Consider the following 17,499-nt stretch of genomic DNA (forward strand, 5'->3'; position numbering starts at 1 on the left):
GCAGCGGGACATCTGAGTTGAGGAGCCGCAGGAGGAGCTCTGTGCGCTGTGACACCAAACGCAGGGCCGTAATGCACAACCTGGAGGCTGGGGCAGGGGGGCGGGGCTCTAAAATCCTATTTATAGTTTTCCAGACAATACTGAAACACACAAAAACACGCACAAATTACTAAAGTTTTTTTTTTTTTTTGTACTGTTGTAACCATCAAACAATCTCCCCTTCAGTTCAACCTTATAAGTGGAGACACATTGTTGATGTTACTATTATAAAATAACTTACAATTAAGTTTTGGCAAAGATCAATGTAATTTTCACAATGTTGTTGTTAGCAGCTGTTGAAAGTAACTAAAAAAGTCACTTTTAATGTAACTTAGTTACTTTCCACATCAAGTAATCAGTAATCTAACTAAGTTACTTTTTCAAGAAGTAATCAGTAATCTGATTAAAGTTACTTTGTCAAAGTAACTATGCCATCACTGGTTTTCATGCAGGAGGATTTAATCTGCTAGAAAGTAACTTGATGCAGTCAAGTCTCCTAAGACAGAAAACATTTGATCACTTTTAATAACAAAAAGAACTTCTCTGCATTGATTGAACTAGGATCAAATTGAACTGTACACACATGTTTGTGTGACTGGACTGAATTCACTTTAATTTTTGTAAGATTGAATTGAAAACTGATGCCAGCTGTAAAATTTGAGGAAATCGAATATTGCGATTTCCTCCAATACCATCCACTGTGAAATATTATGCTGGCAGCATCATGCTATCTGAATGTTATTCCCTGCTTATGGTTGGTTTATCACTCACAATCCTGATAACATAAACTGAAGTTTGTAGTTGTAACTTGACAAAAGATGAAAAAGTCCAGGAGGTGTTAATACTTTTGCAAGGCCCTCTAAACCCTGGACATGCACACGATAAAATTGATTGATTTATGTCTTATCTCCCTCCCTCCTCTTTCTCTATCTGAGTCATTCGTGCCATTTGAAATTAAACGTTCCTTTCCACCCGCTCTCCTCTCCCTTCCTCCCTCGTTTTTGGCCAAAGTTAGGGAACGTTTGCCAGCACAAGTCTCCATCTGTTAACAAACGTTTCCAATATGTCGAGAAGGACATTTTGGCCGTCGGATTCCTCCATCAGGATGTGATGAACGCCGTGCACCTGTCTCTGCCTCCAGCCTTGGTTCTGGCAGCGAAGGCAGAAACTGTCTCAACCCAACAACTATTTGCCCCGACAACATCAAAGTTGAAGATGCTAAATTGACTTGGAGGAGAACTATGAGTTTCTTCTGCTTTGTTTCCACTTTAACCCTAAAAATGCAAATCTTCTACTATGAATCCACTGGCGCTTTTGGTTCCCTTCTGTATTTTCATTTATGACAAATTGGTTTAAGCCACTGAATGTTTCTGAACTGCATAATGTCCAGGGATTTCATTTGTTTAGGTGCAGGCCTATACAAACCTACACTGTTAATCTTTTCAGACAATAAATTATCTCCGTGAACATATTAAATGAGTGTCCACTTAAGTCAACAACCAACCTGGGAAAAGCAGGGAGAAAAAACACCAAGAAAAAAAAAAACGACGTCAGATGCTGTGGCGGCCTTGATTACAGAGACGGGAAAAAGAAGTCGACCAATCACGCCAGGAGAGTCAGAGCTGGACCTGGCTCTGCTTTTACATCGTGACTCTGAGGAATGTGGGGCGGGAAGAAAAATGACAACCTGCGTCACCCCGTTTTGAACTCCCCATTTTAATTAACTAATGTATCTCCATTTGTCATGGCGTGACATCGCATGATTCTGAGGCAATCTGAGATGTTGGCTGAAGCTCTATAAGGGGAAAACACATCAGCACCCTCTACTGACGAGCCGGCCAGCTTCAGGGCCCCAGTGGACTTTGATTTCATTTCCTTTCATTTGCATGAAGGTTGCTTGTCTAATTATCTTCTTATGATGATGCAGCCACTGAGCTGCGTCTTAATAAGGAACAGATCCATAGCAGAGTGAGAAGACTGTGTTCTTCTGGATCGTAAAACTCAATATGGCTGTTTTTCCAGGGCTTATAAAACTTTCATAAATCAGTTAATAAATAGCATCTATGCCTAGTATTCTTACCGTTTTCTGCCAGCATAACTCTGCTGTTCAATATGTGCTAGAGAACATATGAGACGAGGTCATAAATTGTTTACTGTGACTTTCTAGAAGCAGCTCTTTATTTTATTTGACGCTTGTGAGATTGTCCTACAAATTAAGCTTTTAAAGTTCACTCCACAACCTGACAACGCTTCTGTCAACAGATTATCTACTGGCACAGATCACAGGAAGCCTGATAAATCACAGACAAATGAGGCTGAGTGTCAGCATGCTTGAGCTGTGCTCTGGTTCACAGAGTATGGCATGGTGACCACTATTTAAGGCAGGTAAAATTTTGCATTTTCCCCATTTTGTCACAGAAACTTCAGTCTATTTTCTTGGGATTTTATTTGAAGGCAGCACATTTTTGTAAGGTTGCAGGAAAACTCGGGAGTCTCATGGTATCTCAGGAGGAGCTGCAGAGATCCACGGCTCAGGTGGGAGAATCTGTAGACAGAACAACTGCTAGTTGTTCACTCAACAAATATGGCCATTATGGAAGAGCGACAAGAAGAAAGAGATTGATGAAAGAAAGCCGGTTCGATGCTAGGACCTGGTAAACATGTAGAAGAAGAAACACTGTTTCTGAGATTTGGGGCAATTAGGGAAGGATCTGAGAATTGCAACCAATTTGACAAGTTAGTAAATGATTGAGTTAGCTTTTTCTAAATTCTTGTACATTAATTTTACTAGAAGAAAGAAAAATCCATCCATCGAGGGTTGGCATCTATCTCCAGTGATCATTGGGCAACAGGAGGCATTCACCTTGGACAGGTCGCTGGTCCATCAAAGGGCAACAGATAATAAACAACCATGCACATACACTCACACAATCTGATGGCAATGAGGAGTAACTATTAAATCTAACAGTCACAGCTTTGGAGTATGGGAGGAACAAGGAGTACCCAGGGAGAACCCATGCATGCACAGGAAGAACATGCAAACTCCAGGAACGCAGAACCTTCTTGCTGCAAGGCAATAGTGCTGCATAAGCAGCTAGTGAAGTATTTAAATGTCATTAGTCAGTCTTTACTGCTGAGAACCCTTTACCTCTGCCGTAAACCCTTTAATACCCCTGTTCGTAAGCAAGCAAATATAAACCCTCATTCCTGGAATCGGTCTAATTATAAATCCCTCTCTCCAACATCTGTTTGAACTACATCTGACAATAAATCAAATTAGCGAGGCTAAAATATTTTGGATATATTTGTCTCTTCTGCAGAAAGAAACCAGCTAAATATAAAAAGTGTGGGGTAAAAGTTTGCGTCAGCCCCGAGATATTCTCAGATACGGGAAGCCTGGCCTTTTTCTTCTGTGAGTAACCGAACCTGCACCAGTATGTCACTGTCTCGCCAGCTAAACAAATTACTGCCTTTGATTGATCAAAGTTTATATAAGAGCAGGTATTTGATTTCAAAAGGCGAGGTTTGGGGCAGGGGTAGGCGGTGGGGGGGTTAAAGGCACAGGCAGAGCGAGCAGAGAAGGGTGGAGGGAAGAGTAAAAAGGCTGAGCAGCTGGATTGCCATGTAAATAGCTGTGCAGATAGGTAGAGTTGGGCTCCATGCCAAAGCCTCTACAAAGGACTCCTAACATCTGTTTGAGGGTAGATTCCTGCTCTGTGTTGTAGTAAGAAAAATAGTCTTGCTCTGCGGGCCTGTTCCCTCATCAGACGGGATCATGATCACGCATATACACTCTGAAACTTCAGACTGCAGCCCTGCAGAGCTGAGAAAGTTGAGCTGTCGTTGCACCAGTGGGCAGACAGGTGGAACGTCACTCCGACCGTTCATCTGTGACCTCTCGCTCAAAAATCACGAACCGGTGAGAGTCATACGGCAGGATCACACTCCGTACAGCCTTACAGATGTGCATTCGCCACTCGAAATGTGGCTTCCATAAAAGGAAAAGAGTCTTAAAAAAAGAAGAAAAAAAAGAAACACCGGAGGGGAAAGTTCAAGCTAAAAAATATGACTTGTAATGCTTCAGTTCAAGTCAGCTGTCTGATGAGAAGAGCAAAACTCCAAAACTGGAGTACGGATAATTAGCTGCTAAACCAAAATCTTCGAGAGAGTTCAAATGTTCCTGCTACGGTTTTCCCTTTGAGTTAAAAAAAAGAGAACATCTCTGTTGGTGTCATGACAAGGAGTCCCCTCCACCCCCTACTCCAAAGACACATGCAAGCAATTTGTACAACAAATGTTGGTTTTAGACGCTGTTTTTTGCATACAAGTGGCTTCGCTAAACCTGGAGGGCTCCATTTGTTGGTGCTTGAAAGCAAAGCAAACAAATTAATTAACACTATCTTTACATGGGCCGGCCAAGTAAAGCAAGCGCTGAAATGTAACACCATTACCTAAATTCGCATGCATCTGTCTGTGTCTCCCCTCTCCCAGCCCCCGCCCCAACGCACACGGCGCCCTTGAACAAGGCCGGAGGACCACCTGCGTGAAAGTAGAGACCCTCTCTGTTATGTCTCTGCTTGGGAATGAAATAACACGGAATCCAGCTCTGCAAATAACTCACAGCGAAGATCATTTTCCACATGCTGCTTGACAAAAGGTAAAATAAGAACAGATGATATCCTCCCTTTCCCACTGGTCTGCAGCTAACTGTCTTAATGTAAAGTGGTGCAGCTCTGCAGGCCGGCGGACATGGAGGGAGGGGGCTCTGACCCCTTTAGTAGCCTTGTTAACCTGGTGGTAGCCGCTAACACTGAGTCAGCCCTTTTTCTGCTCTCTGCCTTCTTAAGGCTGAGGTTAAGAGGGGTTCGAGGACCTGATCCCAGAACTGATGATTAGAAGAGACGGATTAGGAAAAGCAGGGGTTTGTCTTCTAAACTGGGCATTCATTAAAGATTAATGGCAAACACTGACTCTTCTGTTGCTAGTAAGGCAGATGTTGGAATCTGGAAATATTTCACCTGTTTGGAGCAAATCAGAAGAAAAATTGAGCGTCTAAACCATAAAGACTTTTGTAAACTCCAACAGCTGCAGTCATTCTGTATGTTTTGTTCTGTATCTTGACATGAAAAGTTGAACTTTAACCTCTCAATTTACCCCTCATAGTTACCTTATGTAATGCGTTTTGATAAAGTTTAAGAGAGCATTCACTATACTTAAATTTTTCCACATTTTGTCAAGTGACAAACTTCATTGCATTTTACTGGGATTTTATGAAACGGATCAACACAAGGTAGTGACTATGTCATCAAGAAATTGAGAGAAAATGATATAAGATTTCTACACGTATACCAAAGAAATATCTGAACGCTGTCTGCATTTGTACTCAGCCCCATTTACACCAAGGGTTGACACACTACCACTGACAGTCCTCATAAATCACTGGGAATAGAGCACTGTGTATAATTAAGACTCAGTATTAACAAATGTCTTGTGAAAACTCTAGAGGATTTTTTTAGGGAATACTAGCGAATAAAAAAAATAGAGTCAAATATTTAATATTTATGGGGAAAAAAGTAAAAGAAATTTAAAAAGACTGTACCGCCATGGGCACACATTTCAATTGTAAAACATGGTAGTGGAAGAAACATGATAAATGACCTGTATGTGTATAGCACTTTATATAGTCTACTCAAAAGTGCTGAAAAAGAGCGGGGGTTTGTTTACAGGTACAAATATTGTCCTATATGTTGTGGGAATAGTTTTTTATTGCAAAAATAAAAGGACACATGGTTTTTAAAATCTACTAGAGGTACAAATTTGAAAAAATGGCATGCATTTTTATTCAACCCCTGTGAATAAATACTTTTGTTGAACCACCTTTAATTGCAAATTCATTCACAAGTCTTTCAGGGTACGTCTCTTCCTGCTGTGTCCTTCTGTGTCCTGCATTTTTTCTTTTGCTCACTCTTGACCAAAACATTTATGAGATTAGTTGGAAAGTGAACATCTTTCACATGTTGCCACATACTTTTAGTTTAGATTTAGCTTTGCACTTTGACTGGACCAGTCATGCTTTTTGGACAAAAAATTTTCCACTGTAGTTCTGGCTGCACGTTTAGCATAGTTGTCCTGTTGGGAAGTGAACCTTCATCCAGTTTAAAGTATTTTGTTTCCAAATCAACCCTGACCAGCTTCCTCGTCTCTGCTGAAGAAAAGCATCTCCGCAGCATCCTGCTGCCAACGTCATGTTTCAAATGAAGGTGTGGTTTAGATTAACATGCAAAGTTAGTTAAATAAATTGTAGGTCAGAAAGTTACATTTTGACTATATCTGACAAGAGCACCTTGTTCCACGTTTGGTGCATCTCGTTAGTGACAAACTGAAAAACCAAAGATCTTGTGGTTTTGTCTCTATTCAGCCCAGAGAGTAAATTAAACACAGACGGATTCTCTTTACTCATTATGTAGCTTCTAAAGGAAGCATAAAAGGGTTAAATATAAATGCAAACAGACATTTCTCCAATTTTTGTTCTTAAAATATTTGAATGCTTGAATCCATTTTTTTACCCTCCATGCTTCTAGACACTGAGTTGGAACATCCTAATAAATTACATCAAAGTTTGACAAAAGAACAACCAAAAATGAGGAAGGATTTGCTAACTTTTAAAGGCACTGCCACAGCTGCTTAGGTTTTGTTCCCAACCTGCTGAGACGTTTCTTTACCTCAGTAATTGAGTCAACTGAATCCTGGCTCGGTTTCTCCAGGCAGACCTTGGCTCCCCTCTCTGAGGAGGACACATGTGAAGTTTGTCTAATCCAAACAAACAGGTGAGGCTCCTATTAGTCCCCAGTTCCCAATGCAAGTGTAACTTCATTTTCATTGTGAACTCACTCTCAGTGACTCATGAGAGAGCAACTTCAAAGCCGCGGCCATGCGCTTGAGGTTATTCTCTTCTTCTCAGTATCCTCTGCAGGTTCTCAGCATATGGGAACATTTTAACCCTTGGTTGCTTTTTTTTTTTCAATTTGCAGTTGTATATCTGCCATGTCATCTATGAAATATGACTGACCAGTAACAGACGTAGTTATAATAGCCACAATGATAAAGAAATTAAAATTCAGCATGCCACTGTGAGGTGGGTTTTAAGTTTTGCATGAACTTGATGGACAGTGAGCAAAAATCAGAAGGAAGATGGGTTTCCTTCCCCCATTTTTGTTTCACTTTGCTCTTTCTTTGCCCCTCTCATCTGCTTTCTCTAATCCTCCCAACCTACAGCTGAGACGAATCCTCCTTTCATCCTCCTCAGCAGCGAGGGCCCTGGTGTCTTTTCGCACAAAGCCTGACCATCGGTGACTCCTCGTCAACCCCTTGCCCAATTCATCAAGCGTGAGGCCCACGGGGCATCCATCACCCCCACCACCTTTCATATACTGCACCAGCTGAAAGCCACCGTCACTCCTCTGACTTCAATGCAGCCGTGACACACCCCTAAGATTTATAGTGGCATAATTAGTAGTAGTGAAAAAAGGCCTGCGTGCTTTGGAGGGTCCATCACCGTGTATTCCACTCTGAGCCACTAACATCTGCTTGAGAATAGACTGCAGCACCTCCACAAAAGTTGATAAATTAGCCCTAAACAAGAAGTCAGGAAATTCATCTAAATCCTGACGGTGACATCAAAACAATCACACACACACTTAAAACTCGCGATTTGTCAGCCTTCTCAGGCGGCCAGGCTCCGTCATAAATCCACGTTTCTCTGCAGGGAAGCCGCAGCAGCCCGCGATGAGCAGCCCCGAGGTGGGAACTCCCCCTCAGGACGGGGGTTTCAGAAAGCAGCTCGAAGGAGGTCTGAAATAACACGCCAATAGTTAAATGGTGCTGTTGATGTAATCACGCCCTCCTCCCATCAGGACCCGCTGTCACTGATATCCAAGGAGCGGCGAACTAATTAAAACACTCCTGGAGTTTGTTTTCGTTTGGATCATCACACAGAAATAAAGGCCTCGACAAAACAGCTGTGTTTTTCTTCTTCTTTTTTTTTTTTTTTTTTGAAACTTCACAAACACAAGTTGGAACTTGTTGTCCCATTGTGCACAGAAGAAGTGCAAAAATCCCCAATCAGTCATAAATTATGATTATTATATTAATCCTGTTATGGGTTTCTTAGTGCTCCCTTTCATGTGCATGAAGGCACAGATCAAACATTCTTATCCAATAACACAAACTCTCATTTTCTAAAAAAAAACAACAAAAACTTGTGTTCTCAATTTTCACGTGTTTGACCCTTTTTCAGAGCTCATTTAAAATCTGTGTTCTAAATTTCATCTTAAAAGCATTCAAGAACATTTTGCCATGTTACAAACACACATTTGAATGCATTTCGTGAGCCAGCTTTTCTCCAATATCCCAAATAAGTGCAATAAAATTAAATAATAGTCCACCTGTTTATAGTTTAATCTCAGGATGATTACAGCTGTTTTGTTAAAGCATTGGCGTTTTGAGCATTAGTGAACCTTGGCATCATGGAACCCCCCACCCCCAAAAACAAAAAACAAAAACACAGCAGACAGGTCAGGGAGGAAGAAATCTAAGAGAAGCCATGTTAGTAGTTTGTCACAAACTTGGGGCCAAAAGCAAACATGAGGATCAATTAGACCAAAGCTGAACTTTCTGGCAGAAAACTGACACTACATCTCACTCTGACAACACAATGTTCACTGTGAAACATGGTGGTGGCAGTATTAGGCTGTGGATATGCATTTATTTTTTGTCCAGCAGGGACAGAAAATGTGATGAAAGTTAAAGACAGATGGAGGTCAGTCTATGCCAATCATAGAAAAACATCTTTTATTATTAGGCTATTATTATTTGAAAATTAATTAGAGAAATCTCTGTACAGTCAGACTAAATTCCGCACATCATCAGAATCTGGATTTTCCTCGCCTCACCACACCTCCTCGCAGAAGTCAGTGGTTTAAGCTGCTGGCTTGCTGGAGCTTTACTGCAAACTGCGTGCAGAGAGGGTAAGAAAGCACCTGCTTCCAGCGAAGAGGTGGGGAAAATGCTCCCGTGAAAAGCTCCAACTTGCAGTGCTTGGTCCCTCAAACGTGTGTGCAGGAGGTTGGATTACTGTGAGCGTGTGCACAGGTTACTTTGATAATCCTTTCATGTAAATGTTTCTTTTGCGGTTTTCCTTCCCCCCCTCCATTAAGCCAGGATTCTGACCCAAAAGCCGACATAAAGAAGGCTTGGCTTCAGTGGTTGAAGGGGCTGATGGGGTTAGCGGCTAAATAGACGCAGTCAGTTGATATGTGTGCGTTTTCATCATGATAGTTTCCACTTCTGCATCTGCGCTGCAGTTTAATGGACCGCCGCGTGTTGCCAGGTTTTTCTGCCACTGGATGAGCGCTGCGGTTTTAACAGACAGCGGAAAACCGCAAAGAGAGAAGAGGATACATTCTGGAGACATTTCTGCACATGGATTGAAGTGATCGGATCATTAAAAAAAAAAGAACTTTCTATAAGAAGAGCGTTCAACTCATTTGTGTCATGAGTTGCAAAAAGCTGGTCTAAAAGTGAAGATTAAGTAAAGCAAACTGATGCGCGTAAGAAGGGATGCCAGCCAGGCGTGGCTTGAATCTGAGTGTCCAATGTGAGAATGCGTGGGGAGTATGTATATATTAGAGTCTTTCCATTTGATAAACACAGATATCAAACTCATGATTAAAGCAAAGGACTATCAATAAACTGAGAGGACTTTCCTGACTTTGGAGGAGCACGGCGCGCCGGGGACGCTCTTTTTTTCCTGCGTACATGGACCGGAGTTGTGTGTAAACTTTTCTCCCTCCGCAAGTCGCTGCACATACGTCTCAAATGCCTTCGCTTAATGTGACAGCTGTGCAAACGATGGCAGAGGTCGGGAGTTTTCTGGGGACGCTCGACTTGGATTTACAGAGCTTCCCTGCGCTGGCAAGCGCGCCCTTGTCGGAGTCTCCGGCGGGGCTGAGCGAGCGGCTGGGGCAGATCGAAGGCAGGCTGCAGCAGGGGTCGCCCACAGACTTCGGCCACCTTAAGGGGATCCTGAGGCGGCGTCAGCTCTACTGCAGGACTGGCTTTCAGCTGGAGATATTCCCCAACGGCACCGTGCATGGGACACGGCAGGACCACAGCAGATTTGGTGAGTTTCTTTGGCATTTAGGGTATCTGTAGAAGTTTCATTTCATTTAATGTTTTTAATGTTTCCTCCCCCTTAGTTAAAGTCTCGCCGTTCGGAAGCTCGTTTCTGTTTTGGCGTGTTTATAGTTTTATTTATAAGTTTATTGATTTCCTTAACTTTAGGCACTTTTACTATTGCATTTTTACACACTTGAATGTGGTTCTAAACGTGTCTGAGTTTAAGCAGACACGGATTTATTAGTTTCATCTTGTAAAACAATCCCATGTTCTGGATATTAGTTTGTTTTTCCACCGGCGGCGCATCCTCCTCGGTGAACTCGCTCGTGCTGAACAGCCGCGCGGGGTTTTTTTTTTCCAGAAATCTCTGCGCTCGCGGGCACCCGGGAGCAGGTGTCCCCCTCGACGCTTTAAATAAAGCGTGCGCGTGCGCGTCTCCGTGACAACCAGCTTCAACACGTGCGCGTGCCAGTCCCCACTCTCTGATAAGCCCGTTCCGTTAATAGGCAGACTATCTATCTCACATGTTTTGAGCCTCAGCTGTTGTTTTCTCGCGGGGCCAAAGCCCGGGTGTCACCTGTGAAATAAAAGTCTGTCTCGGGTGCTGGGGGTCACAGGGCAGAGACGCGCACATGTCCAGGCGCCGCATGTGTCACAGGTGCGGGCCGGGCGGCTCGCTCGCTGCGGGACAGAATAACTCCGAATTAAAGCGTGACCACCGCGGAATCCAAGCTACGGTTTAATGTTCATGCTTGAGCCAAAAAATAAGTCGGTGTTTTACAGGGGATGGGTGGTCCGCGTGTTTGTCTCTGTCTGGCTTCACTTAAAGTTAAAGAGAGAGAGAGAGAAAAAAAAAAAGGAAGAAAGAAGGGAGGAAAGAATGAAAGAAAATGCAAGGTCGTCTTCGCTGCGCCAAGCAAGAGGAGACTTTGATTAGAGGATATGAAACACACTCTCTTAAAAAAAAAAAAATTAGAGGGATGCTCTCTGTCATCTGATGAGGTCGGGGAGATGGAGGCCAGGTGGCTGGAAGAGCTGGCCTCTGCCAGTCACAGCAGCCAGCTGGATCCTCTCTGAGTAACCTCTGCATCACAACACCCAGTGGCTTTTAATTTTACCACTTGTCTCGCTGCCTTTGAAGTTGCCTTCACTGTAACCATCTACCAGCTTCATTAAAGTGTCTTCCCAGGCTGTGCTAGAAGTCCCTGGGGAACATTGGACTTTACAGAAAACCTCACGTCATTATGATAGACTAGAAAGAAGTTAGTCATAGCAGTTAAGGGAAAGACCCTGCAATCAATGAAAAACAAGTTAATATTTATAGTATTACTAGTTTAAATATGACAGTCTTACTTATTCACCATAGTGTTTTTCCAGCTTATTTTTCACTTATTTACTCAATCATGACATTTAAACCTAGTGATTATCACATTATAAGCTGTTCTGCTTCTGATGAGTCTGAATTTTGAAAATAGGTTCATCATTTCCTCTGAACACTATTATTCAGTTCACACTGATGACAGGAACTGTTATTGGGGGGCAACATTTAGTCAGTAACATGATTGTAATAATTTGAACATCTGTTTTGCTGAGGTAGATTTTTAGCAGTATTTGTGAGTGGAAAGTTTAACTTCTGAAGACACCTGACAAATTCAAACCAGTGTTTAAAGTGTATTTCCCAAACAAGGTTAGTCAAATTTGATCACATTTTAATATTGTCTAATAAATTAGTTAGTTTCTAAATATTTAGTTCTAAATACATTTATGCTTTACAAATGGGCAATATTCGTCAAGTTTTGCTTTACTACCTAAAATAGAACAAACAATTAATGAAACAATAGCTCCATACTAAGAAAGTTCAGAGTCTCTTCCTTGATTTTCAAAGAGGCCGCTTGGTTTGCCTTCCCAGTTAACAGAAAACAAAAAATAAGAACTGATTTGGTATTAAAGCATGTAACATGAAATCTATTCCAATAAAGCTGAATGTAAAACATTCTTGTTTTAGTTGACAATAACTGTTCTTTGGCAAAGTCTGCCTTTAGTTTGAAAAGCCAACTTGGTAAGTTTGACTTTACCATTAACACTGACACTAAACCAGTTTAAACACAATGCCACTGAAATAGTACTCATGTTTTTAAATGTACTTCAAAACACTGCATTTAAGCATATCCTCTGACAATGACAGCCAAGATGTGCCGTTCATTATCAATACATCTGGCTCAGAGCTAAGAGTTAGTACGTTTGCTGTTCATTAGGAACAGCTGCCTGAAGTTTTGACTTAGTGCCGTCACTAAACCTTCGAAAGCTGAATATAATCTTAAATTCTTTCAACACAGAAGCTCAACCAAAACTGTAATTGTAGTTCATAACTTTTACTAAGTTGATGTTGATATACTGCATTAACTCACACTACACCCCATAAACATGTCGATAGCATAGTTGTCTGGTGGAATGGTGGTTGACTGAACCAACAAATGCAGTTAAATTCTACTAAAATTGTTGCAATAGGATTAGCTTCCAAAAATATAGCTAACTTTGTAACAGTTTTTAGCCATTTTCTACCAAGCTAATGTCCTCAATTAAACTTAAATAACCAGTGTTATAGTGTACCAGACAGAAACAACTTGTAGTAACAGGAGGAGATTCCTAAAATTATTACATTGGTTCTGTTGGCTTCTGTTGACATCTCAGTGTGTGTTTTTGACCTCAGGTATCCTGGAATTCATCAGCCTGGCAGTGGGGCTGGTCAGCATCAGAGGGGTGGATGCTGGACTCTACCTGGGCATGAATGAGAAAGGAGAGCTCTATGGATCGGTGAGTTTCTACTGATAAAAAACGGAATCTCACTCTACTCTATACCAGTGGTTCCCAAAGTGTGGGGCGCACCCCCTAGTGGGGGCGCAGTGCCATTGCAGGGGGCAGGGGGGGAGTATGGATGAATAATAATAAAAACAAAAACAGCTACACAAAAGTGTTTCACTGTAAAGATGGTTTGTAGTGTGTTTTGTTGCAATCTGAAGTGTGAAATAAACTTCAGTGGAGTTTGAAAACAAAATATGTGTATAGGTTTGTGTCTGGTTGAACGATGTGTGTGCCCAATTGATTTTTTTTTTTCTTTTTTGGGGGGGATTTTATTGTAATCCATAGGGGGGCCCAGAAAATCTTTGGGAACCACTGGGGGGGCCCAGAAGAAAATCTTTGGGAACCACTGCTGTATACAAACCAAAACCTCCAGCTGGGTTGCTGAACATTTTTCTACGACATAATTTCATACTATTCCGTACAAATTTCCATTTATTGGTACTTGTAAAGCAGTTTTAAGGCACAAATATTATGTTTTAAATTATGTAAACTGGATGGATGACACAATGGGAGATAGAAAAAAGCCTGAAAATTGTTTCCATTTTCTACTTTGTTTTTCCATTCTTTTCCAAGATACTTTCAAGGCTGTCTAGGAGCCGTGTGGTGTTAAATACACCATGTTCTTGTCATGCTTTGAAAATGTCCTTTTCTTCATTTCTTGGGCCTATTTTTCTAAACAGAACCATAGCTTATTTGTATCTTAATCAAAGCTCTCAGGTGGCTAATGGTAAAACCACAGCGAGACAAAACAAGCGTGTGTTCCTTTCTCTTCATGCTTGTTCTTTGTCTGCAAGGGTTCAAGGAGGATACAGACCGTGTCTTCCTATAGTTTTTAAATATGCCACAAAGAGGAGAGAGAATGGGCCAGAATCACTTTGGATGTAAATGTGGTCAAGCTTCCTCCTCTGGTCGGTGTACATCCTCAGTTCTCACACACCTCGAGACAGGGAGATAGGGAAGGGAAGAGATAAAAGCAGTGGAAGGGGAAGTATGCTAGGGCAATCCTGTATCAGGTGTCCCGGGGCATTACCTGGGGGCCTCTCGTGGGCCGGCCCCGGCTCTCATCGTTTTTGAAAAGAGGCTACCTTTAAGTAGGCCATTATGCTGGAAGTGCAGATATTGTTACTGCACGTTATCGGAGTCTGGCATCCTGGGGGGTTGGCCCTGAGAGGAGGGTGTGGGTGGAGGTCGGAGGTGGTGGTTTGGAGGGGAAATTGCACACCTGACTGAGTCACCTGACTGACAGAAGGGGAGATGTCGACATGTCTGTCTGGATGTGAGAGTCCAGGAGGTGGGGAGGGGAAGCTGAACAGGTAAAGGGGCGCTTCCGTCCCACAAGCAGCAGACCTTGACGAGCTTTTGATCCGATGAGGTGTGTGTGCATGAGGATGTGTGTCAGCATGGAGCTGGCCCAGTCATGTGCCCTTTAGGCTGTGTTTACAGACAACAGCCTTCCTGCACAAAGCAGCCAAGCACAGCCTGAAAGCCAATCATCGAGATTGCTGCAGCAGTTTTGTAGAAGTGAAGAGTCGTAAAAGCGGCACAAGCAAACCTGATGGGAAAGAGAGGGCCGCAAAGACAGGCAGCTCTGATGTCTGTCATGTTTCTCATGCTTTAAATTCAGCCTGCTCCCTCTCGCCTGCTGAACCTGCAGCCATTGCTCATATTGCTCTGTCAGTGAAGACTAAAGCTTTTAGTGTGATGGAATGCCGACTGTTCTCGTTGCATCAGAGGGAGGGAAATGATTCTCCATGCACAGCAAGAGGTCAGCAGGTCTGAGGAGTGAGAGTGGAGCGTAAAGTGAAAAGCTGCATGTAATGATTTCCCCTCTTTTTTCATAATGAGCTCCAGCCCAAATGAGCTTGTACTGCTTTGTTTTAGCTTTTCAATGAGTTCATGTCAGGAGTGGAAACTGTGGGGATCTCACACACCTTGAATCTTCTCATCTTAATTTATTACTACAAACTTCACTGCATGTCAGTGATTTAGAAGAAAAACTCTACATGGATTTTGACTATTTTTATGAACAAAAATCTGTAAATGCAGCACATGTTTAGAGCAACTCTTTTTTTCCTCCAATAGCCTTTTGCAAACGACTAACAATTTAGTACTCAGTATGAAACTATCTGGTCTGTGAAGGCCTCAGAAAAAACAGGGAACAAACGGCATCATGAAGACCAAGGAGCACAGCAGAGATGTTCAAGGCAGGATTAAATTATAAATCAATATTCTGAGGTTTGACTATTTCACAGTACCCTGCTCTATCAATTGTCTGGAAATCTCAAGATAATGGTACAAATCTTGAGATAATTGTATGGTCTAGATGTGGCCATACAAAGGAAAGGAATAATCAGTAAACGGATAAGTGGCCCATGGTAACTTAAAAAGTTACTCAAGTTGAAGTGTCTGTGAAGCATCATGCTGTGGGGAAGCGTTTCTTCAGCTAAGACAGAGTTAATATATAGATGAATGCAGTTAAATACACGGACATTTGGGGTGAAAATCTTTTAGAGGTTGCAAAATACTTGAGACCAAGGCAAAGGTTCACCATCTAGCAGAACAATGTCTAAACATTTAGTAAGGGCTAATATTAAATGGTTTAAATCAGGGGACTTCAAATCCAGAACTCTCTGATTTTTAATCCCTGGTTCAACTCACCTGAAGCAAATGACTGAATTACCTCCTCAGTCTTTATTTAAGCTCTCCATATCTTGCTAAAATCCTTCTAATAACTTGATTATTTGACTCTGGTGTGATGAAGCAAAGACGGGTCTATAAGTTGCAGGACATTGGCTCTCGAGACATGGATTGAAGACCCCGGTTTTATACCAAAGCATATTTATGTGTTAGAATGGCCCAGTTAAAGTAAAGGAAATGCACAACTTTTTTCTCAGTTATGCTCCACTGTGTGTTGTTGCTCTGACACATAAAATCCCAATGAAATACATTAAACCTAGTGACTGCAAGGTGAAGAAGTGAAAACTGTGAACATCATTTCTGTCTGTTCTCCTGGGCTAACATCATGTTTCCTGTTCTGCAGAGTAAGCTTACAGCAGAGTGCGTGTTCAGGGAGCATTTTGAGGAGAACTGGTACAACACCTACGCTTCGACGCTGTACAAGCACACGGACACGGGACGCTTCTACTACGTGGCGTTAAACAAGGATGGATCGCCCAGGGAGGGTGGCAGGACTAAGAAACACCAGAAACTCACCCACTTCTTGCCACGGTCAGTGTAAATGGGGAAGATGCCTCAGGCGTACAGAGATCTGCTCCAGGACAGGTGACCAACGCTCACACTGGGAGAACTGGTTACATCTGGAGCCCCAGAGATAAACAAAGTCGAAGAGGCGGAAGACTAGAGAGTGGGGGTGTTGTGGATATTCTGGATCTTGTGGAGAACTGTTTACCCCTGAGCTCTCACGGAGGTCACATGTGACCAGGACATAAACATTCAGCTCGATCCTGGATGTCTTTCGTCTGCCTCGGCTTTGGACTTCAGCGAAGAGGAGACTGCTTCCTCTGTGGAGGACTGAGCAGCTGGGGGTGAATCAGGAAAACCAAACCAAGATGCCAGGGTTTTTTTGTTTTTTTTTTCCTCGCATAGACACTTGAGTGACATGCAACAGCACATGGAGTGGGGGCTTCTTGTGTGTGAAAGCACAAACCTGAAAAACTAAATCTGGTGGCTAGAAAAGCTCCAGGAAGTTCCCTTTTTAGGAGTGCTACAGACATTTCTGGTATGACATGCAAGAAGGGTTTGGCTTGCTAAGTTTGGTATAATCAGGTACTTCACAATCTGTACGCAGATTAAAAACTACCACAAGGCGAACGTCTCAGATGGAAAAAAGAGGGCAACATCTTTGCAATGACTGTAGGACTGATGAAGCACTTACCTAAACATCCAAAGTCCCAGCTGTGGGTTTGGTTTGAACCTAAACATCACATTCATCACATTTAAATGAAAGCGTAAATTCAGTAGGCTCGGGACGTAAGCACTTCACCGACTGCGGTTTAAAGGAATAACAGATACGTTTGGTTAAATAGTGGCGACTTGTAATGTTCAGAGTGCGGCGAACATTATTAAAGAAAAAAAAAAACATGCAAGCGTCTTGAGGTGTACATATGGGTGTTCCTATTTATGAGATGTACAATATATTTATTTTCTACATATAAAGTATAAATGTAAATCTATATATTTATTTATTGCAAAGAGTTTATTTTGTAATGAACGTGAAGATATTTGGACTGCAGATTCTACTGAAATGAGGCAAAAAAAAGGAGTGAAGAACTGCAACAGACATGACAATAAAATTGTCCTGCTATCGAGAACTTACTGTGAGAGACCATTTTTGCTTGGATTAAAGTGTGATGTACTAATTAAAACCAGATATATTATGTATGAAGAAGTGTTTTTCATTGC

General features: G+C 42.1%; 1 protein-coding gene across 1 annotated transcript; it reads left to right on the forward strand.

The window, feature by feature from the left end:
- The first annotated feature begins 9,078 nt into the window (after positions 1-9,078).
- Positions 9,079-17,482, forward strand: fgf16 (fibroblast growth factor 16). The gene is made up of 3 exons (XM_032554176.1): positions 9,079-10,219; positions 12,926-13,029; positions 16,118-17,482. The coding sequence occupies exons 1-3, from the start codon at positions 9,916-9,918 to the stop codon at positions 16,313-16,315; spliced, it is 606 nt and encodes a 201-aa protein (XP_032410067.1). The 5' UTR covers positions 9,079-9,915; the 3' UTR covers positions 16,316-17,482.
- Positions 17,483-17,499: the final 17 nt, after the last annotated feature.

This window comes from Xiphophorus hellerii, chromosome 23 (assembly GCF_003331165.1).
Source record: "Xiphophorus hellerii strain 12219 chromosome 23, Xiphophorus_hellerii-4.1, whole genome shotgun sequence".
In the NCBI taxonomy this organism is placed as follows: Eukaryota; Metazoa; Chordata; class Actinopteri; order Cyprinodontiformes; family Poeciliidae; genus Xiphophorus; species Xiphophorus hellerii.